The sequence below is a fragment of the Ailuropoda melanoleuca genome, chromosome 6, assembly GCF_002007445.2.
Source record: "Ailuropoda melanoleuca isolate Jingjing chromosome 6, ASM200744v2, whole genome shotgun sequence".
NCBI classification, from domain to species: Eukaryota; Metazoa; Chordata; class Mammalia; order Carnivora; family Ursidae; genus Ailuropoda; species Ailuropoda melanoleuca.
Window position 1 is genome coordinate 78,609,797 of NC_048223.1, and position 22,251 is coordinate 78,632,047.

The 22,251-nt window shown below is 46.2% G+C and overlaps 1 protein-coding gene across 1 annotated transcript in view; it reads left to right on the forward strand.

Annotated features, from left to right (window-relative positions):
• The first annotated feature begins 2,715 nt into the window (after positions 1-2,715).
• The window catches only part of LRMDA (leucine rich melanocyte differentiation associated), a 1,020,960-nt gene continuing 1,001,424 nt past the window's right edge, over positions 2,716-22,251 (forward strand). The window contains 2 exon segments of the mRNA XM_034663692.1: positions 2,716-3,080; positions 9,293-9,393. Coding sequence (XP_034519583.1) covers positions 3,051-3,080; positions 9,293-9,393 — 131 coding nt within the window. The 5' untranslated portion in view covers positions 2,716-3,050.

Genomic DNA, 22,251 nt, shown 5'->3' on the forward strand with positions numbered 1-22,251 from the left:
GCGCAAATCCTTCCTGAAGTATATGTCTTAGATATGTGTACCTGGAGTGCCTATCATAGTGCCTGGTCATTGGAAGCTGGGGCAGAGGAGCTGTGGGATAAAATGGGGTAAGGAAGGGGTCCCTTGCAGCTCACTCTCAGTTGCCCACTGGAATGGCAGGAGGGAACTGAAGAAGAATCTGGATGACTGCATGAGCCTTCTCTTCCCCTCTGTGCTTCTGGAGCTGAGGCAGAAAGAACTGTATTCAAGGTGAAGCCCCAACAAGATTTGTCCTCTCTGTTCACTCTTGTCAACTCCCTGTGTTCCAAAGGAATCATTTGTTCACCTCTTGGGCCAGCCTCATCTCAGCGTTCCTTTGCTCTCTCCCTTCTGAAGGGAGGGCTATATGACCTGAAGAACTTTACCTCTGATATTTAGATTTAATTTTCCTTTTTGCTCAAGAAAGTGATGTCCGCCACCTGCCTCTTCTGATTTTCTCTTGTCCAGAGATACAGACCCTTCTTCTCCTTCTCCTTTCCCCTCCTTTCCTTCTCCTCTCCCTCCTTCTTGTTCTCTCTTCTGAAGATAACTTCCAAAGGGAGTAAGGAGAGGTGAATCCAGTCTGGTTTTAGAGGAGCCCTCCCCCACTAAATTCAACAAATTTCTACTCTGCTCAGGAACTTTCAGTAGCTCCGTATTGTCATCAGCTTCCATGTCAAACACTAAAACCCATGTCAATCTGAGCTATCCTTATTTTTTGTGATTTCCCCATTTATCTGTCCCTTACAGTCAGCTAGCCTCCTGGATGTGTTCACCTAGTGGAGGCAAGAGTGAGTGGGGAGGCAAAACAGCTAAAAGCCAGGCAGAGAAGGGGAGGAGTGGGAGAGGAGGCAGGAGAGGTAGGGGATGATGGGATTTTAAGAGCTCTTGGGGGATATATTGGAGATTTTGGACTGTGTTATTAGTTGATTGGGAGCATTGAAAGATTTCAGGTAGGGTCCAATCAGGCTTTTAGAATGATCACCCTAGAGCTGCGTGGAGGAAGGCAAAATAGTGAGGGAGTCCTGGGAAGGTAGAAAAGATCACTGCCTACTTTGGCATCATTGGCAGATAGTGTCTGCAGAGCAGTCTATGCTCAGAAGACACAGCTGTGTATGGATGCAGGGGCGTGGATGGGAGGACCTCAACCCTCCTGCTGGGGTGAGAGTGTGTGCATTCCAGTTTCATCTGTGAGTAGGTTTAAGCCTGTGTCCACATGTCCTCTTCTGTCAGTCAGAGCCCTTCTAGGAAGGCCAGGGTGAAAGGGGGAGAGAGCAGTGTATCATGACTGTCAGGGCCTGGGCGCACTTCCTCCTTTTTGGGCAGGAAAGGCAGACAAAAGTGGACAATGGACCAGAGAGGTTGCATCCAGCAGAGAAGGAGGGAAGAGCACAAGGAGCTGGTCTGTGGGGCAGTAGGCCTTGGAAGATTCCCTTTGATCCCCCTTATCTCTGGAGGGCAAGCCTTCTTTTTTTGGCCTGTGGGACCTTTTTGTTGCAGCATTTCCTGAAACCCCCCAAAGTAAACACAGCCAAGTCTCTGTTCTTACAGCTTCACTCTGCTATGTCCGCTCCTCCCAGCAGAGAGAGGGGCGGGCGGGTCAGTCCTCAGAGGTCAACACCACCACTCATCAGGATGTTGACAAGGAGGGCCCGCATTACAATGTGTTGGCACCAGGCCTGAGAGACAATGATGATAGCCACAATATGCTTAACCATGATCATAATTATCATCAGCTGCACAAACTGGAGTTTCTAAGGGCTGTTTAGACACACGGAATAATGAAAACAAAAGCCCTGGGAACACCCCGTCAACAGAGGTGGGAGCTACCATTATCAGTAGGTCTACTGAGTTGCGGTAACTGCAGTGCAATGCGTCAGACCTGGAGTCTGGCACTCAGGATCCCTTCTCTGTTTGAATGGTAGCTTTACTCACTGGTACAGAGGGAGCAGGGGAGAGAGACCAGTTAAAGCCAGGCTGGCTCTTAGTTGCAAGAGAGGACTGGTGATAATGTGACAATGAAGTGGTATGTGGTAATAGTTTCCTGCATCCTGGGGATGGAGGCATGGAGGCAAAAAGTCACGGGGAGAAAATTTGGTTCCTTTCAATTGAGACAGGCATGAGCTGCCCACCCAGCCTGATGAAGGAGGCAGTAAAGGCTACCTTTCATTTCCAGCTGGGGGGAAGGGATGTGTGTGTGTGTGGGGAGAGGGTGCTGGGGGTGGAATCTGACCGCATGGATGACTTTGAGCTTCACAAATAAGAGGGAGAGAATAAGAGAAACCTGAAATTTGGGGACATCATTGATTCTTCTTCTCTAGGGTTTATTACTGTCAGCTGGGGTGTTTTAGCTGAGCCGGCAGTTTATTTATAGGGAAATTCAATTCTCTCTTCCTCCCAGTACAAATGGAAACTTCGCCCCATCAGGTGTCCTTTCAACCTCTCCCTTTTTCCCCTTCCCTCAAAGTTGGGGAGGGGAGTTCAGGCCATGGCCCCTCCTCCTCCCTGCAGTCAAGGACAGTTATGTAATCTGGATTGTGAAATATAGGAAAGGCCCGCTCTCCACGTCCCCCACTAACGACTCAGATGGGGCCCCCCCTCATGCGAAGCCCTCCTCCTACTAGCCCGCCCCCGACCAACGCAGTATTGTTCTGGGCGTGGAGTTTTGCTGGGGGGAAGCTATTCCTGGTTCCCTGGCCCCTCAGGGGGCGGGGAGGTGTTGGGGCGCTCAGGGGCCATGGGGGAAGTCATGGTCAGGCCATTCGGTGTGAGCGCGGGGCGCCGGGGGCCACCTGTGGCGGCGCGTGGCAGGGGGCGCGCCTAGGCCCACAGGCGCGAGGGCCGGCCGAGCAGAAGCGGCCGGCGCGCAGCTGAGCCCAGGTACCAGCACCCGGCCCGAGCCTCCGGCTTCCGCCGGGTCAGCTGACTATTTAGTGCGGAACTGCGCGCTGGGCGCTGCTGCCCGCCGCCGCCGCGCTCTGCGCTCAGTGCTCCGCTCTCGGTGCTCCGCGCCGCGCGTCCGCCCAGTCGGCATGGCCGGGCTCGTGGTCAGTGGAACTCAAGTAAGTCCGCCAGGACGAACCCCGCCTTCGCTTGGGGCAGTAGGTGTGGGGAGGGAATGCTGGGGCACGGGACCACCCCGAGGTTAGAAAGAGCTCCTTGCCCCCGCCCAGGGGGGTGCATCTGCAGCTGGTGACTCTTTCATCCCGCCCTGGTTTGGTGAGGGGACTTTGGGGCCTGGCACCTTCCCCCCCCAACCCCACACCCCCCGGCCTTGGGAGAAGAGGGGAAGGCCCTCTAGGTCGACAAGGTCCCCTCCACCTCCTTTGTCCCTACTGCTCATTGCTAAGGCCAGCCACGCCGATTTCTCCGATTTCAACGTCAGGCTGAGTGGACCATGCCCACAGCTGATGCTACCTTTTGGGGCTCATAAAAAGTGTGTAATTTCATAATCAGGAGAAAATAACTTTGGTCAAAGAAAACCTCTTAATATATTCATCTTCATACTAATGAAGTTGTAAAATATAAACATTAGGGGTGTGTGTGTGGTTTATTTTTTAAGGACCCCAGGATGGCAGAAGTGCCTAGGTCCCACTAAAGACCATGAAAATCATAATGCGTTCCAGCATGTAGGTTTGTGGCCACACTGCAGACTGCCTCTAGATCCTAGACCTAGGCCCCTTATTCAAGGCAGGTAGAAGGCTAAACTCCCCCATTTTTATTCGGGCATCTGATTTCTTTTTTTAGTGTATCATATGGTTGACCTAAAATGTTATATTAGTTTCAGGTGTGCAACATAGTGATTCGACAATTCTATACATTATACTTTGTTCACCACAAGGGTGGTTAGCATCTGTCACCATACATACACTTAACAAGATTATTACAATATTACTGACTATATTCCCAATGCTGTACTTCTCATCCCCGGGACTGACTTCATACCTGGCAGTTTGTACCTCTTAACCCCCTTCACCTATTTTGCCTATCTTCCCACCCGCCTCCCCTCTGGCAACCACCAATTTGTTCTCTTGTATTTGAGTCTGTTTTTGTTTTTTGTTCATTTTTTAGATTCCACATGTAAGTGAAATCATATGGCATTTGTCTGTCTGACTTCTTGCACCTAGCATAGTACCCTCTAGGTCCCTCCATGTTGCACAAATGGCAAGAGCTCACTCGGCACCTGACTTCTTGAACTGGAGTCTGTGAGGAATGGCAACATTCCAGTTTCAACTCTGGGTGACAGGCACCTAGCCTCACTTGCTTTCAGCCCTGTAGGGGAGCCTCAGGTGTTCTCAGTCATTGCTGGAAGGATGCTGGCCCAGGTGCCTTTTACCTTCTGGAAAAGCCAGGTCTCTCTTTTTAACCTCTGATTAAGCCAGTCCTCCTCCCGCCTTTCTTTGCATGCCCTAGAGAAACAGTTCTGAGGTTTTAGCTCTCCCCTTGGATTGCCTAAGGCAGGTAGTGTCAGGCACAGTTAGATTTTTGAGATTTCTTTGGGCAAGTGTTTCCACCTTCTCAGAGTTCGGAAGTGAGCAGGCCAGGGAGGTAGCAGGCAGTGGGAAAGGTTAAAAATAATGTGTCTTATTTAGATGGCAGGGAAAACAGCTTTTGGGAGTTAACATGCCTGCCTAGAGGGAGGAGCTGGAGGAGAGCGGATCTGCCCAAGAATGCCCCCTTCCCCCCAGACCCTAGGTCTCTGCATTTCAGACCCAGCATTCTTTGGTTGTAGCTTCTTCCAACTTCATGGAGCACTTGGTAGTGGGGCTAAGAACATTCCTGTGCCGCCTCCTCTCTTCCTACATTTCCCTAATTTGATCATTTTACTGCATCCTCTGCTTTGAGCCCACTCCAAAGGGCTCAAAGGCAATCACTAACCTGTTGAGCCCTTAGGGAACTTTCTTAAGCCGATGGAGCTGCTGGGGGAGGAGCTGAAAAAGACAGGCTGAGAAAATGCTTCTGGGGTGTTAGTCCCCCAGGTCCTAAATCTCCTAGGCCAGTGGATCTGAGTGGCAGCCCTGGGTTTAGGGGAGGGGTGGTGTTTTTTTTGTTTTGTTTTGTTTTTTTTGCATTCTGCAAAAACTTACATTAGTTTCTAATGACAGCCATAACAAGTAGTAGTTCCTGGAATGTGTGTCACGTGGTACTTCTCAAAGTTTGGTAGAGCCATCATAAAAAAAACCAAAACCTTCCCACGAGCCCATGGTATTGATACTGTTCTTATTGCAATGTTGCTTAAATATACAAACAGATACAACTTTTTCTAAGTTCATAGAGACCTATCCCCCAAATAGAGATGGTTTCAGTGCATAGAAAAAAAAAAAATCACACCACTAAAACAACTGAATGAGATGGATGATGTTTTGTTGAAATTAGGTCACTACTTTGAAGCTGCTGTGGGCTGACTGCTATTGCCCTGGGTTTTAGGAGTTTCACGGGCCTCTATCAGCCCTCCTGCTACTCTTCCCTGTAAACTCTTTTTATTCAACATGAATCTGACTTCATTTGGCCTTCTCTTGGCTTGACTGCATCATTCAAACCACACTAAATCCTCAATCTTCTTTTTCCACTAGTTTATGACCAAGTAGTGACATCAATATAATTGTAGATACGAATGCAAACTTGGAATTCAGGCACTGAAATCCTGTGCCCAAGAGGGAATAACAAATCCCTTTCTTAGGAGTAGTGGTCTGATTCAAGTATTTACTGAGTGGCCACTAGGTGCTGAGGACAATGCTGTGTACTCTAATAGGTTATCTTCTCATTGTAAGTTGATGATCTAGGACTCACTGGGCTATTTCATAAGGATTGACTAGGTAACAGCCAGGTTGTAGGCATTTAATAAATGTTAGTTCCCTTATTCGTCATACCTCTTGGATGTAGTTGGTGTTAGACTAGTTTATAGAAGAGGAGACAAACTCTTGAGATTGTGACCCATCCAGGATAACACAGCTAGTAAGTCTGTTTCTACTGACAGACCTTTCAGTACTGTGAGGTTAAAATCAAGGATCTTCCACCCCTGGCTGGGGTCAGGCATCAAAAAATAATCGTCTCTGTACGTAGTCTACTAACAAACCTAGCATCCTCAGAAATGTCCAGAGGGCCAGACTGTCCCAACTGCAAAGAGAAATCTGTAGTCTTCTGCAGTTTGGTAATTCCCTGTGGCTTCTGCTTAGAGGGGCTGGGTATGTGAGGGGCTGGGTATGTGAATGTGTTGGGATTCTGCACAGATACTCTTGTTGTCCTCTCTGGTGTCCCTCTGTGGGGGGGATCCTCATATGTTTTACATGCCCCTGATAACGGTGTCCCTTTCTGTTACCATTCCACACAGGGTAGAAGTTTTGGGATACTGGCGATAATAAAGTAGGCAAATGAAAAGCACACAACTTGGTTCTTCAGTCTAAAAGTAGTCGACTAAATGCAATGACTCTTGGTCTGGTTGTGTTCTTGCTTCTGTGGCATTTAGGGTCTATTAATCTCAATTTCCCTTATTTGCTCAAGTAGCAAGTTATTTTTGGTCTGGCTCTTTTGGCTTGTTACATTAGGTGGTCCTATGCTCCGAAAAGCTTTCTGACATCCTGAGAGGTAATGTCTTCCACTCAGAAGCACTTCCTACACATGCCTTTCTTATTATGAGTGTTGGTTGCAGTGCCTGGCAGTGGCTGCTTGCAGCTTTTAAGCCTTGTCCCGCCGATTTGGACCCTTACATGTGGTCAGCTGAACTCCTATCTCTAAATGCTCCCAATTTAGCACGGGGGTTGGTGGGGGTAGGGTGTCCAAGCATGCAGATGGCTTATCAAAGTTGGTTTTCATACTAAATTTTAGAGACTTGGTCTTAACTGGGGAACAAGTTGTGCTTTAGTTTTCCTGGGATGTTGTGTTAAGCTGCTGTAATAAAGCAAGCTGATAAAAGTCCTGTTAGGTGTGTAAGTGATCTGCATGTTTCATGGTGATAGGTTCCCTGGTGCTCCTTTTGCCTCTGAGAGGGAATCCAACAGAAGAAAAAGGGGAGCAAATCTCCCTCTCTTTCCCTAGGTTCTGCGCTCTTCTGGGGCTTTCAACATCCTATCATGAGGTAGTTCACAACCTTTCAACTAGGAACACACATTTTTGAAGCCAAAACATGATGATAAATGCACCACTGGTGTTTCTTGATCAAGAAAATCCACATCCATATGTGGATTTGTAAGAACTCCATGGCGCCCAAGTTGGAAGTTACTATTCCTGGGGCAGGACTTAAAAGCCACATTACCCTGGGCATGCCACTGAAGTCTTAGTTTCTTTGTAAAAACATGAGGGTTTTGAGAAATCGGGTCCCTACAAGATTGAGTCCTTGGTGAGTCTCTAAGGACAGAGCTCAGTTTCTACATCTAAACCTCAGCCTCTATGCTGTATATACCACAGAGATCCTGAATACTGATATGTATAAGATGGGGGTGCATGATGGGGTGAAAGGGATGGGTTTTCTGGGGATTGCCATGGGCCTGCAGGGTCAATGTAATATTCTAGTATAGAAACTGCTGCTGATCAAGTGGGTATCCTGAGGGAAATTGAAGTCCCTCTATTGACTAGGGCCCTACCTCCCCAGTCTCTTCTTGCTGTGTGATTTCCATCTCTGCTTGGAAGCCTACGTTTATTACACAAGGAGTTCTGAGGAAAGACGGGTTCCATGTAGAAAAGGGAGGTTGCTAGATTGAACTTGGAGACCTTTATTTTTTAGCCTGTGCCTCCCTGAGTCCAAATTATTTTATTGGAATCAGCTATTTTTCTGTCCTCTCTCCCCCACTTTCTCTCCTCCAGAAATGAAGTTACTAAGGGAGTGAGTACAGGATACTGTACTGTCAGCAGTTTATCTCCATTGGATTGGACAGGCCTGGGAGCGGACTTGAAAATTGAGCTTATTAGAGTATAGTGTGATTTTTTTTTTTCTTTTTTAAAATTAGGCTGAGTCCTATGAAAGTGCTATTTCTGTAGTTTTTTTTTTTTTAAAGATTTTATTTATTTATTTGACAGAGATAGAGATAGCCAGCGAGAGAGGGAACACAAGCAGGGGGAGTGGGAGAGGAAGAAGCAGGCTCACAGCAGAGGAGCCTGATGTGGGGCTCGATCCCATAACGCCGGGATCACGCCCTGAGCCGAAGGCAGACGCTTAACCGCTGTGCCACCCAGGCGCCCCTATTTCTGTAGTTCTAAGATTGAATATTAGTCATAATGTTCAACTTAATATCTAGAGTTCTATAAGACCACCATATTCTTGTTCCCCGTTAAGGAGATAACCCCTGGGGGAATCTTATTTATTCCAAGACGTTCTTACCTATATGTGTAGGAGGATATGTATTTGGAGAAAGGATCAAGATTGTTAGCCATGTGATAGGACTGAATTTCTACCTGGCGGTTGGGGGGAGAGAGTCCTTTAGGGACGTAGCCTATATCTTGATTCACTGGCCAACTCTCACCTATGGGTTTGTTTTATGGATTTTGGAATTAGTGCCCTGTGGTTGAATTGGCAACTATCTGTTAAAAAAAAAAAATGGTTTTCAAAGATTGAGTGGTTGGAGCTGTGAGAAAGCCCTCTGACCGTCCTACAATCAGAAATTCTGGCATCAAATTTCAATTCAGCTTCTTAATATTTGGACACATACTAGGTTGTTAATAATGATGATAAGTAAAAGAAGGCCTAAGGGAACAGCTCTGCAACCCGAGTGGGGTTGGTTGCAAAAGGCTCCCTGGAGAACAGAGGCTTGGAAGCTGTGGCCACCCTTCATTTCCCTGTCGTCTTCAAATCAGTTTGTACAGAGTGTGGGGGACATTTTATACACAGTGGTAATAGGATGAGATTGGCGGTCTGGGGAGGTTTTCTTGTCCAACCCTATTTGTTCCAGCACCCTGCAGGTNACGGGGAGGAGGGGAGCCAGAGGGGCAGCTGTTGGAAAGGCCCCTGAGCGAGAGGCTGATTGCTGTGATTATATCAGCGTGCTCTGACATGGGGGCTTTTCTGGACACCTGAATCTGGCCAATTTTAGTCCAATTTCCATTGTGCTGGCATTAGTCTCCATCATGCTAAGTGTACCAGGAAAGGGGAACTGTTGGCAGAGTCCCTGAAGCCCCCAAAGCTGATTTGATCAGGAAAACAGTCACAAATGTGGCCTTTTTTGTGTGTGAGGAGCGCGTGCGTTTAAAGTTGCAGAAGCAATCTTCGGGTCAATGACTCAGTGTTGGGAGCAGCTGGGCGATTTCCGTTTGCCACATTGTTTCTGTTCCATTTAATTTCCAGGTGTCCTACATAGGCCAGGACTGCAGAGAAATTCCAGAGCACCTTGGCAGGGACTGTGGACATTTTGCAAAGAGGCTCGATCTGAGCTTTAACCTTCTGAGGTATGTACCTTTCACAAGATGCAGACCAGGCCAGGGAGGCCTAGTCCTCCTGGTCACGGCCTGCAGGTGAAAGTCACCATCCAGTTCTGCATAGGGTGTGGGGCTTGAAGAAATGTGGCATCACACCCCAAAAGTGGGACTTTGCTTCAGATGAATCTTTGGCTAGGCTCTTTGCGCCACTGAAAAAGCTGTGAGTGTGGACATCTTCCATCTCCCCTGAGGTCCTACAAGATGACCAGCATAGTGTTGCTTCGTTCTTTTCCTTTCTCACTGATACCTATGCAGACAAGTTAGAATACTCTTGGGGAAGGAATGAGATGGAACCAACAAGGGCATTTTGGGGCATTTAGGAGTGCTTTTCTGGATAACCCCATCTCCCAAAGTTTTGCCAAATCACAGGTAAGGTGTATATATGTGTGCTTTCTTTCTTTGACTTTTTCTTTTTTTTTTTTAATGAATTGGAACCTTAAATATTTTGCGATGATTTCTCCCAGATGGTATTTCAAAGCAATTAAGACATTGTTGGCATGGGGCAGGTGGGAGGGGAACTCTGACAACTGTTCCAATCTTGGCAAAAGTTAAGTGTGATCTATATTATCCCATTGGAGAATACAGTGCTTTCCTTTCTTCATAGAAGGTTACCAGTTGTGACTGGTTTGGGGGCTTGGAAGAGGGGAATAGGAGGTACTTAGAAAGCAAGTATCAGTGGGATAAATGAGCAGGGGTCAGGGTGGTGGCTTTTCCTAAGAAGCTGGTTCCCTGTAGGGCTTTTCTTCTAAGTGCTCCCTTGAGAACTGTGCTGTCCTCTGAAAGGAACAAACTGTCTTGGGGTGGAAGGAGAGATGAGGAGCTCAAATCCCACCCCAGGGCTCAGGCGTTTTTGTGTTTCCATGTCTTGGAGTCTTGTCTCTCCCAGCCTCTGAGTCAGGACACTTGGGAATTAAGAATTTGAGAGAAGATGGACAAAACTCGGGGCATTAAGGCACCAGTGGGTAGAGGGGACTTTAAGCCAACAGGGCTTTTTGTGCTGATCCTTACTGAGATGCACCTTTAGGGAAGGGTGTGCAGAGGGTTATGTTGAAAGAGAGGGCTCTGAGTGCATGCGTACAAGGGTTTGTATGATTCTGGGGAGATAGGGAAACTGAAAAGTCACAAACTAATATGTGGTGATGAGAGGATGCCAAACAAAGAAATGCAGACTCTAAAGAGATTAAGGATGATTTTTGGTCCTGATAACCCAAGGACAGGACAAAGGTACGCAGCCTGGACTGGATGGTGCCTGAGATATGTGTGCCCCTTAAAAAGCTCCCCAGTGCAGACTCGGGGAAAGGGTTTCTTCACTTGGACATTGGAAGGGGCTCTTTCTGTGTGACTGGTTTCCAGAAGCTTGGGGCATCGTGGCTCAGGCTGCGGCTGCCTTGCTGTTGGGAGCCCGGATGTGGGTTGGAGGGGGCTGGGCCCCGTGAGGGAGTATGTCAGCGGGGACAGGTCATGGGACTGAGCTGTCAGGTCTGAGGAAACAGAGCTGTCTTTGTCAAATTCAGAGGCCCTGCCTCCCTTTGGCAGAGAAGGGGCTGGACTCTGGGAGGTGTGTGTGTGTGTGTGTGTGTGTGTGTGGTGTGTTGAGCAGAGTCCATGGTGAGAAGGGGCTCTGGACTCCGAGGGGCTAGATATATAAGGAAAGGACAGGTTCTAGAGGCAATTCAGTGAGAGGAAGGTTAGTAAAACAGACTTGAAGGGAGGGGAGTTGTGAATTTGATTCTCCTTTGTTGGGAGGAGAATATTTCTGTAGTGTTGAGTTTGACGTGCTGTCCCATCTGGTCAGGAGCCTGTTCTTTTTGGTGTGTGGTTACCACACTGGGTTGTAGCTGGATTGGGGCAGGGATGAGCAATGGGGTGGGGGGTGAGGTCTAAGGTTCAGGAAGAGTTTACATGAGGACTTGGTTAGGCTAGAGGGGCTTACAGACCAGAATGGAGAAAAACAGTCCCGACTTAACGTGGGTATGTTGGGGTTGGATCCTCTTTGACTGTCTTATATATCTAACTGGGGGTTGAGGGGAAGTGACGCTCTTTCTCTTGGGTGTCAGAGGAAGACATGAGCTTACTTAGGCACTGGTCTCCATCTCCGCCTTCAGCTGGACCAAAATCAAAGATTTTTTTAGATGCTTAGCTAATTCTTAATAAAAAAGAAAAAAATAAGTGGCCAAGGGGAGAGAATAAATGAAATAACATGAATCCCCAGCCAGCATTCTGTAGAAAGTTCCTCCCTAGCTCAGCCTCACTGTCTCCATGGGATTGGGGGAGCATATCACCTGGTCAATTTGCCCTGCCCCCAGGATTCACCACAGTTCCCAGCTCTAACCACCTGTCTGCTCTGTTGTCTGCTGTTCTACCTCTTGGCGGCCTGTCTGACCCCATTTACGATGTTCCCTTCATTTCTCCAAAGCCCAACACAATATAACTATTTATTACAGACTTCTGCCAGTTCAAGGTGTACCGGTGGGGGATGTGGGTAGTATTGTAGCACACAGTAGGAGACACGCTTGGGATAACACTGTTTCTGGAAATCTTTTGGGTGCTCCCTTGCCACAGAGAATTTCTCCCTGGTGTGGCTCCCATTAGGGTCAGGCTTCCTGCATGTGACCCCGTGCCTCTCTCTCCCAGCCCATTTCTCACCTTTCCAGGTCACTTACCCTCTTCCCAGAGCTGCCCTCAGAAACCCAGAATTCTTACTTTGTTATATACAGAAAAATCATTCCCCTCTTTTCTTAAAGAGCATCTCTGCAGATCCATCCCTTACTCCCCACCCAATCCAGAGAGTCCTATCAGAGTATTGGCTTAAGCAGAGCAATAACCCCTAATACAAATTTTGCTACACCTATAGGTCACAATATCAACTGTAGTCTGTTTGTATTTTAGGCTACGGTTTGTTTTTAGGCAAGGAGTTCTATTCATTTTTTTGAATGGCTAATACTTGCACATGGCTTTAGAAGGAACAAACATGCAAAACACAGGAAAAAATTCTATACGTGAAGATTCTTTAGCCTCTCAGTTCTTTTCTGCCCTGCTGTTAATAGCTCCAGAGCTATTTTGTGCAGATACTCCAGTATGAATGAATGTCTTAAATGGCCATATTGTATTCCTTCTTGCCAAGATAGTAGTTAAAATGGAGGCACCGGGCTTCAGGTAACTGCTCACCTTAGGAACATCGTTCTCTGTTGTCTTACCACTAATTCATAACCATACACCGTCAACATTGTTAATCTCATGCATAGAAGTGATGGTTCTGCTGATTCTTCCTATGGTCACCTGTTTATGCTTTAGGGAAGGATGCTTATGGATTTATAAGCTCTAAACTTCAGTTTTAAGTCACTATGTATATAAACTTTTATCCTGTTATACCTCTGTGTCCTCTCCTGTGTTAACTGTTGTGAATCCTCTGCTCCTTTTGGATCCTCCAATGGTAAACTGGTTACCTGTCCACGCAGAAGGTTGTGGAAGTTCAGGCTGTGCTGTTTCTAGAACTCTTTCCTTGGGGAATGAAAGTTGCTGGAGCTAAGGTGCGTCCTGTCAGGTTGGAAGTTGGAAAGCGAGGCAGGACAACAGGTCCGAGTGAAATTTCTGGCTACCTCAGAAGAGTCAAACATTCTCTCCTCTGCCCTTTCAGCCTACATCTCCTTCTTTTTGGACATGATTTCCAGGGACGGGATATTGCCATCCACCCTCGAATGGGGGATAGAGGGTTTAGGGAGCTCATCAGGTAATGCCTGAGAGGAGGAGTGTTGCTCCCTGAATTCGAATGCATTAATGATCACAGGTCCAATGTCTGCATCTGCGTGAAATCGTACTTTAGGTTTTACTTTTTGAAGATCATTTTTTGAAGTAGAAACATGATCAGTATAGAAATGTTAAAGTTACAAGGAAACGCCCTTTCTTTCAGATCACTGATAATCTTACCACTGGAGATCACTGCTGCTGACATTTTATTGTCTTCCAATCTTTTATAATGCCAAATATTTAAAAACAATGCTGTTGCTCACATTGTGTTGGAAGCATTTTCCTATCAGTAAATGCTGCATTACAGTTTTTAATGGCTTCTTATTTCTTAGTGTTGGACGTTCAGATTGTTTCCAGATTTTTACTGTTAAAATATGTTATAAATATTCTTGTAATACTCATGAATAGGTCTCTGTTGAGTTTCTTGGGACAAATTCGTAGAGACAATTGTCAGAGGGCTCTGATAAAGATATCAGATTCCCCTCAAGAGAGGTTCTACCAATTTCTGCTACTAAGAATATTTGAGTACCCATTGTCCCAAACTCTTCCTTGAACTTGTTTTTGAGGTTTTCATATTTTATTTTTACTGTGATCAATAAAAAGAACCTGTGCTTTAGCCAGCTCTAGTTCCTTGATCTACTCAAGGCAAAGAGTGCTGCTTAATGAGATATTCCAGCTTCAGTCCCCCTGCCCCACCTAACCCCCCAGATTGGGAGAGGACAGACTTCTCCGTGGTGTTCATCCCCCTCCCCCAAGGGCCCTGAGTCCTGAGTGGTGTGAGTGGGTTGCTTGCTAAGCTTGTCGAACACAGTGGGCAGAGCAGGGCTCCCATGGCAAACAGTGATAAATACGCCTGTGTCAATCTGGCAATAAAATCAAGAGGGTTTAATTGATCTATGGCAACAGGAAGCTTACGTTTTAAAAATTAAATTATTTGCACTTGCATCTTATTTAGTATCACTCTGATAAATGTCCTCGATGGGGGAATTGCTTAGGAGAAAATTTCTTAGGTGAGAGTTTGCTTGTTGCTTCCCTAGCTTTGGCCAGGGTGAAAAAAGTGAAAGACTGGAGACTTTGGGAAGCTCCAGTAAAGACATGGTGGCTCTGTGCCCCCTGTCCCCACACAGGCAGTGAGGTGGACACTTGGGGGTGCACTGTAAGCGCTTTGAGGACAGGCACACCACCATTTGTGTCTGTTTTGAACTGCTAGATGAAACTGGGCCTGGTAACTTGGTGCAAAACTGGGAAAATGGGCAGGGAATGAAAAGGAACCTAGGTTTTGTGGTTAGACACCCTGGCTTGAAATCCTTCTGTCACTCACCGGTTGTTTAACTGTCCTCAGGCTGACTGCAGAAATTCTGAGTGTGTGACTGCGTAAAGTGCCTAAGAAATTACCTGGCACGTAACAGGTCTTCAAGAAGCATAGCTGTAGTTAGAGTTAAACATGTTGCTGGGGAGGCTGAAAGTCCAGGCTTGACCCTCCACAGGGGCCATTTCAATCTATGGTAGTCACTGGGGTTCCTTATGGACATTTGGGATTTTCTCTCCTTCCGTGCATGGTATGTTTGTATATCGCTGCATCCTTTGGTGTGACCAGCCGGCAGAAACTTGAAAAGCCAGTGCACAGTTTGCCCATTATGCTTCTACCTGCTGTAATCATTGGGTTCTTTTTTTTTTTTTTTTTTTTTAAAGTTTTTTNATTTTATTTGTTTATTTGACAGAGGATAGAGACAGCCAGCGAGAGAGGAAACACAAGCAGGGGGAGTGGGAGAGGAAGAAGCAGGCCCATAGCGGAGGAGCCTGATGTGGGACCCGATCCCGGAACGCCGGGATCACGCCCTGAGCCGAAGGCAGACGCCCAACCGCTGTGCCACCCAGGCGCCCCAATCATTGGGTTCTGACTGTAAATGAGCAAAACCCTTTGCTGACCCATGTCAGACATCAGTTTTAAGAGAACTAAACCTGTTTATGAGAGTTTAGGGTATTTGTTAATGCAGCATAACCTAGCCTGTGCTAACCAATGTGCTTCAGTTCTCCAGCTGTCTTTGACATTCCATAGGCTCAACCCAGTTGTCCTCTACATATTTTTCCTCTTTGTCAGGAACATACCTTTGTTCATAATACAGTGGGAATGGGTAAGAGAAAATTCTCCACCCAGACTCGGAACAGTTCAAAGGGCATGTTCTATGCAAGGTGGTACAGCCACTTTGGAAAACAGTGTGGAGGTCCCTTAAAAAGTTAAAAATTGAGCTACCCTATGATCCAGCCATTGCACTACTGTGTATTTACCCCAAAGATACAGACGTAGTGAAGAGAAGGGCCATATGCACCCCAATGTTCATAGCAGCATTGTCCACAGTAGCTAAATTGTGGAAGGAGCCGAGATGCCCTTCAACAGATGACTGGATTAAGAAGATGTAGTCCACATATACAATGGAATATTACCCAGCCATCAAAAAGAACGATTTCACAACATTTGCAGCAACATGGACAGGACTGGAGGAGATAATGCTAAGCAAAATAAGTCATGCAGAGAAAGACAATTATCATATGGTTTCACTCATTTATGGAACATAAGAAGTAGGAAGATCGGTAGAAGAAAGGGAAGAATGAAGGGGGGGTAAACAGAAGGGGGAATGAACCATGAGAGACTATGGACTCTGGGAAACAAACTGAGGGCTTCAGAGGGGAGGGGGGTGGGAGATTGGGATAGGGCAGTGATGGGTATTAAGGAGGGCACATATTGCATGGAGCACTGGGTGTTATACGCAAGTAATGAATCATGGAACATTACATCAAAAACTAGGGATATACTGTATGGTGACTAACATAACATAATAAAAAATTATTATAAAAAACCAAACTTACCATATGATCCAGTAATAATGGTCCTAAATATTTACCAAATAAAGTGAAAATTCACACACACACACACACACACCCCCCAAACAAAAAAAACCCCTAAAAAACAAAGGGCGTGTTCTGTTGACATGGGTCTTCATCAAATCATTTCTTTGCAGTCAGGGACCTTGTTCATATGTGTTTTTAAAACCCAAATGTAGTGGTCTTACTTGGACAGCATGTTGATAGTGGAGTGGGGGGTGGTAACAGAGCTCATGCCCCTAAACCTTGAGGGGTAGAGATGATGGTAGAAAAGATAGACTTTAGAAAGATAAACTGTTAGTGAATTTTCAAAACCATTCTAGAGCATTGATAAATTCCAAGGGTCTTTGTATGTTGGAATGAGTGGTCTCTCTAACCTGGGCATTGTTTTGAAAAGCATCTTTTTTTTGTGCCAAGAATATCACTGTTGATTCTCATGTCTCCAGCTCCCAACAGAACATACAACCAAAAGGTGAAGTGGAAACATGACTTGGCAGGTAATGTTTAAGGTCTCAGTAGCAAGACTTTGATTTCCTGTATTTAAAGTTTCTCAAGTAACCTCCATCACTGTAGCCCCACCAAAAACAGCTTGAACGGGAGAGAGGGAGGGGAGGTCACTAAGGGAGCAGGTATCAGGGTTTCAATGGCAGCACCCTCTTCCTCCAAGAACGTCCTGACTTCCTGGATTTTTAACCCTCTGGTAGGGAAAATAGGTTTTGAGCCATTGTGGGTAAGACTGGGGTGGGGGAAGTGGTGGGAGACTGGAGAGAGTTGTCTAAGGGACTGTAATGAGGTTCAGCTTTCTCATAGATGATGATGGTCCCTGTAACTTGCGTTGTGATTTAGAAAGTGCTTCTGTAAACAGTGTCTCCAGATTTCCTACTGTGTTTGTCTCTAGGTTAAGAAATTTTTAGACTTTCTCATAATGCCTTTTATTTCCCTTGGCATCCATTTTACTCCCTCAGAATCTTGGGTTTAATTTCCCTTTCTTTATAAAGTTCTTCTTCCTGAGCTTTTTGAACTTGGGCCTCATGACTCCGCCTTCTCCCTCTGGCCTGCTGTCTATCCTGAGGACCTCACTGTGCCTGTGGATAGAGCCGCCTTCCATGTGTCAGGGTACCAGCTGGAAGCAGTGGTGTTTTGGGGGAGGAGGTGGAGATTTGGCAAGCTTAACCCTTTCAGACTTTGTACCCCCTGGCCCTTCAAATTCTCAGCCACAAAGTTGTGTCCTAATGATGGAGGTAGGGGCTTTACTAGCAGTTAGTGAATGAGGCCAGAGATGCTTTGCAGGGCATGGGACAGCTGTGGACAAAAAGAATCCTTCCCCATGCCAACTGTGCTTTGTTGAGGAAGACCTCTGAGTCCTGTCCCAGACAGGTTGTAGAGAGACTCTCCTGAGCTTCACAGTAAGGCAGCCTTGCAAATAAAGCACTGAGAGGTGACTGGCTTCACTCTCCAAAGGAGTCTAGGGACAAGGTATCAAATGGGTGACATCAGTAATGTTTATTGTCTTAACCAGTATTATGGAGCTCCTATTACTTGCCAGAGCTGAGCAGAACACTTCAAGTGTTATTCAGTCTTCCCAACAGCATTTTACAGTGGGACTGTTACTACACACAGTTTACAGATGAAGCAACTGAGACCCAGATGGGAGAAGAAGTTTGCTCTAGACTACCCGGATGGTTCAATGAGAGAGAGCGGAGTAAATGGCCTTGGGGATTTGACTTCATCTTTATAGTTACTCCAAACTGCTTCTTAAGATATAACTTGTTGCTTTTTTTTTTTTTAAAGATTTTATTTATTTATGTGACAGAGATAGAGACAGCCAGGGAGAGAGGGAACACAGCAGGGGAGTGGGAGAGGAAGAAGCAGGCTCATAGCGGAGGAGCCGGATGTGGGACCTGATCCCGGAACGCCGGGATCACGCCCTGAGCCGAAGGCAGACGCTTAACGACTGCGCTACCCAGGCGCCCCTAACTTGTTGCTTTTGGTGTGAGAAGATGGGCTGCCGGTTCCAAGTCTATTTCCTTGCACAGGGAAAAGGTTTCTTTTTTCTTTGAAAATCCTGAGCAGCCTGCTGAAGCCACCATTGTGGGGTCACAGTGGATTCTGCAGCTCCAAATTGGAGACCGTGTTGGCTTCAGAGTTCTATCTGTTGCATTTTCTCTTCTGTGTTGCCAAAACCCTGATTGGGAAATGTTGAATTTGCAGGACCTCATTGTGAGACCTAGTCTGGCTTGGAGGTGGGAGGTTCCCAGGGAACTTACTCCCTTCTTTTCTTGACCCCTGAGCTGTGAGGTGTGGCTCAGATGAAGGCCACTGCCCTAGGAAGTGGCTTCACAATTGCTGTGGCTTAAACTGTCCTCTGTCCCAGCCTTGGGATGGGGACCCTGAGACCCATTACTGCATGCATGAGTTTTGAGTCTGGAGAGAAGAGGGGTGTGTGTGTGTGTCCATCCATCCATCCGTCCCTACTTGTACATGTATTCACTTGCACATGTATTCACTTGCATGCACACACCCACCATCTGAAAAACCTCTTTCCTCTTGTCTCCTCAGGGACTGCAGTGTTGGTGATTTCAGCTGTTCCCTGCTCCTTTATGATGAAAGGGGAACGATTATGCTTTTTGCTGGGTGTCTGTGTTTAATTGCAGGGATATAATAACTACAAATTCTCCCTGGTCAAGACTTTTCTAATAAAAGGTCTCTTCTCTCCCAGCTGCTTTCCCTTCCCCTTCACACCCCGACCCCCATCACTGCCACAGCACAAGGTCACTTAGAGTATTAAATGAGGGAGAGAGACACATATGTTCAGGTTTCTAGAGTGTCTCTCTGTCTCTGTCTCTCTCTCTCTCTAAAGACCCCTCCTCTTCCTCCTCCTCCAGACCCATTATTACAGAGATCAGTTATGTGCCCCCCACCTTTGCACCACCTCCCCTAAGCTCCTCTCTGAGTTTATACAGAACCCGATTTTCAGTCTCCTGGGTGTCTGCTTTTTCTCTGGTTTTGAAGAAATAAGAGACGGGTAGAGCAAAGAAGACCAACAAAAGAGGTTTAAAAAAAAACCCAAAACCATTCTTGAGATAAAGCAAGACTTATTAAAAACAATTGGAGGGGAAAGCTGGAGAGGGGGCGTTAACCCCCACATGCCCCGTTTTCTGCAGCTGGAGAAGTGTTTTAAGAAAATGCACCATTGTTAAAACTTTTTTTTTTCGTTGATGGATTTATTTATAAGGTAGAGAAATATTTTCCCCATAATTGGGTAACTCTTAATAGTAGCAATTGCATATTTATCAGTGTGAGGGGCTGTTATTAATGTAACTGTCAGGCCCAAACACATTTCTGCATTAAATCCATTTAGTATGTGCATTATTCGGGCTCGAATGTCACCGGGACATCAAAGCCCCGTAGGCATGGAGAGCTCAGTGCCCTGCTGTGGCTGCCGAACAGGCCCTTGATCAATAAATGTAACATGTTAATGCAGAGCAAATAGAATAAAAGATTTCTTTGACAAGACATGAAAAATCACCTTGTGGCAGCTGGCATGTGATGCCGTTTCTGGGGAGACACTAGCAAAGTTGATCTGACAAGTAAAGAGGAGAGATGATGGTTGTAAGGTGCTTTTGTTTCAAACTTCTTTCTTGACCTGTCAGGTTTTGAAGGCGCCTCAATGGCTCTTTTTTGTCATGTGAAAATTGTAGTCTTAGGTAGTTATGAAGCAGTTATCTCTTCTCAAATTGTGAATGCTGCTGTTTAATTGATTCACTTAGCATTTGAAACTGTCACGCATTAATAATTGTGAAATCCTGTAGATACGGCTCTAGTGTGTCATGCTTAAATGTGTAGTTATCAGAAAATTAATATCCTTAATGAACCGGTGCTTTCAAACTAACATTGCATGAAATCTCTTTTGCCCTTTGATTTGCTGAAGCCACATCCGCCAGTTTGCAGAGAATCACCTCTCGACAGTTTGCTTTCTTGATGCCCGACAAATGCCAGCTTTGCTGTGGGTACATCGCATGCTCAATGACAATAAATATAGTAATTATACTGGAGTTAGTAATTAACATAATTGTAGTCAATTACGACAAATACAGTGCAGAGCTAAATAAATGAGAGGGGAGAAATTAGCAAGCTAATTGATTTATCTTTACTTGGCTTTCTATTACAACTGGCAGGGCTGTTTTTCTTGGGGTGGGGGGGGGAGAGCAGGGGAAAAAGTCCCCACAAGGATTGTTTACAAGTAACTGATTTTGTTTTGAAGTTGCTTTGTCTTTTGACTTATTATGCGTCACCCCCCACTCTGCTCACAAGGAGGAAAAAGGAAAGAAAAAAAATTTAAATGCCGAGGGAACATTTTTGTTAATTTAGCTATATCAAACCGAATGCAGCAGCTAAAGCGAGACAGGATTTAGCTTTCACCAAGGCTTGAGTTACAATTTTTTCTTCCCAGCTATTGCTCTGGGTAAAGAGTTCGTGTGTGCGCGCGTGCACGGGTGTGTTCTAAGTCTCCATCAGCGAGGTGGTGCTTTGCGGAATAGTGCATAAGGGGGTTATATATGCATGTTAATTTGCTCAATTTTGTGCTGCTGGCTTGGCACAAGAATTGGGCATATTTTACTTGGTTCAGACTCCACTTGGTCTTGTTACACCTCCTCCCCTTGGTACCCAAGGAAGAGCTGGTGGAAAGGAGTGGCCAGTGTTGGAGACGGCAGGGGAGGGGCTTCAGTGAGGAACCCCTGCTCACTTTTCCTTCTTTGCCGCACTGGAGCATTCCCTAGGGTCCTGGGCTGTCACACTCCTGAGGCTGCCTGGAAGGTTTTTGTTGGGGCCTCAGTGCCTATTTGTTTTCAGTTGGTTTATTCTGTGCTGCCTGGAGCCCTGGTTAATGGTGTTTATGGTGCGTCCCTGTTCTTTGTTCACCCCTTTCCATGTGACTGCTGTTCACGCCACTTGGGGAGAACGTGTGCATGTCTGGCGCTTGGGGTTGCATCCCAGCCTGTGTTTCCTTACAACGTTCAGGAACAGGAGTTTTTTTCTTTGCCTCCTGACACAGGAGGGGCCAAGTGACCAGAGCTCTTAAAGGGTTGGAGTGTTTAAGATCTTTTTTTTTTTTTTTTAAAGATTTTATTTATTTGACAGAGAGACAGCCAGTGAGAGAGGGAACACAAGCAGGGGGAGTGAGAGAGGAAGAAGCAGGCTTCCAGCAGAGGAGCCTGATGTGGGGCTCGATCCCATAACGCCGGGATGACGCCCTGAGCCAGAGGCAGACGCTTAATGACTGCGCTACCCAGGCGCCCCTGGAGTGCTTAAGATCTTACTCGGGTGTTACCCAAGGTTAAAATTCAGTGCTTTCCGGACATGACAGTTCAAGTAGCCGGCATCATTTCTCAGGCGTTTCCATCCTCCCAGGTTATTCCCCTGAAAATTAAGCAGTTTTAGCAACAAAAATTTGTTTCAAAGACTTTAATTTAGCCCTTCTTTCTGAAGACTCCACCGGCTGCGTTTCTAGCACCATGCGAAGGGAGGTATAGGCAGCCGTTTTACTTCTCTGTAGGTGGGTGCATAGACTCTTGCAGGACCTCATGTGGAATTCAGTTTTTTGGAGGCCTTAAAATGCTGCCCGTGTCTTGGAACAACAGGATGTACTTGGACGCTGCTTAGTGTGGTCCTTCTTCATGTGGACTTTATTTGGAAATCAATTTCTGATATGAAATATTTATATACAAGGAATCACTTAAATTATTTAAAGTTTGCAGGCATAATGGCCTTTCTGATGAAGTCTCAAATTATTGTAGTAAAAATGTATGGGTCTAAGGGGAAAAGACTTTCATTGTTGAGGGGGGACAAGATGGTCTCTGGAACTCTGGCCTAAATTTGATACGGGTCAGTGAGAAATCGGATGATTCCTAGGTAGAGCTTTGTTTACCAAAGGGAAGGTGTATTCTCTATATTGTCTACCTCCAGTGAGGGCACTGTGCTGTGAGCTCCCGGGAGAGGCCGTGAGGGGGGAGGGACAGACGACGTGTGGGGAAAGGCACTTTTGCTGTTGACCACTGTCAGAATGTGACATCTGTGGTAGTTTTGTCACTTTATACTCCACTCGGCTGCTGGTTTTTATGCTGTTTCGTCTCCTGAATGGCGCTCAGATGTGGAGCAGGTGTGAGTGGGGAAGAACCGAGGATGATGGCAAAGGAA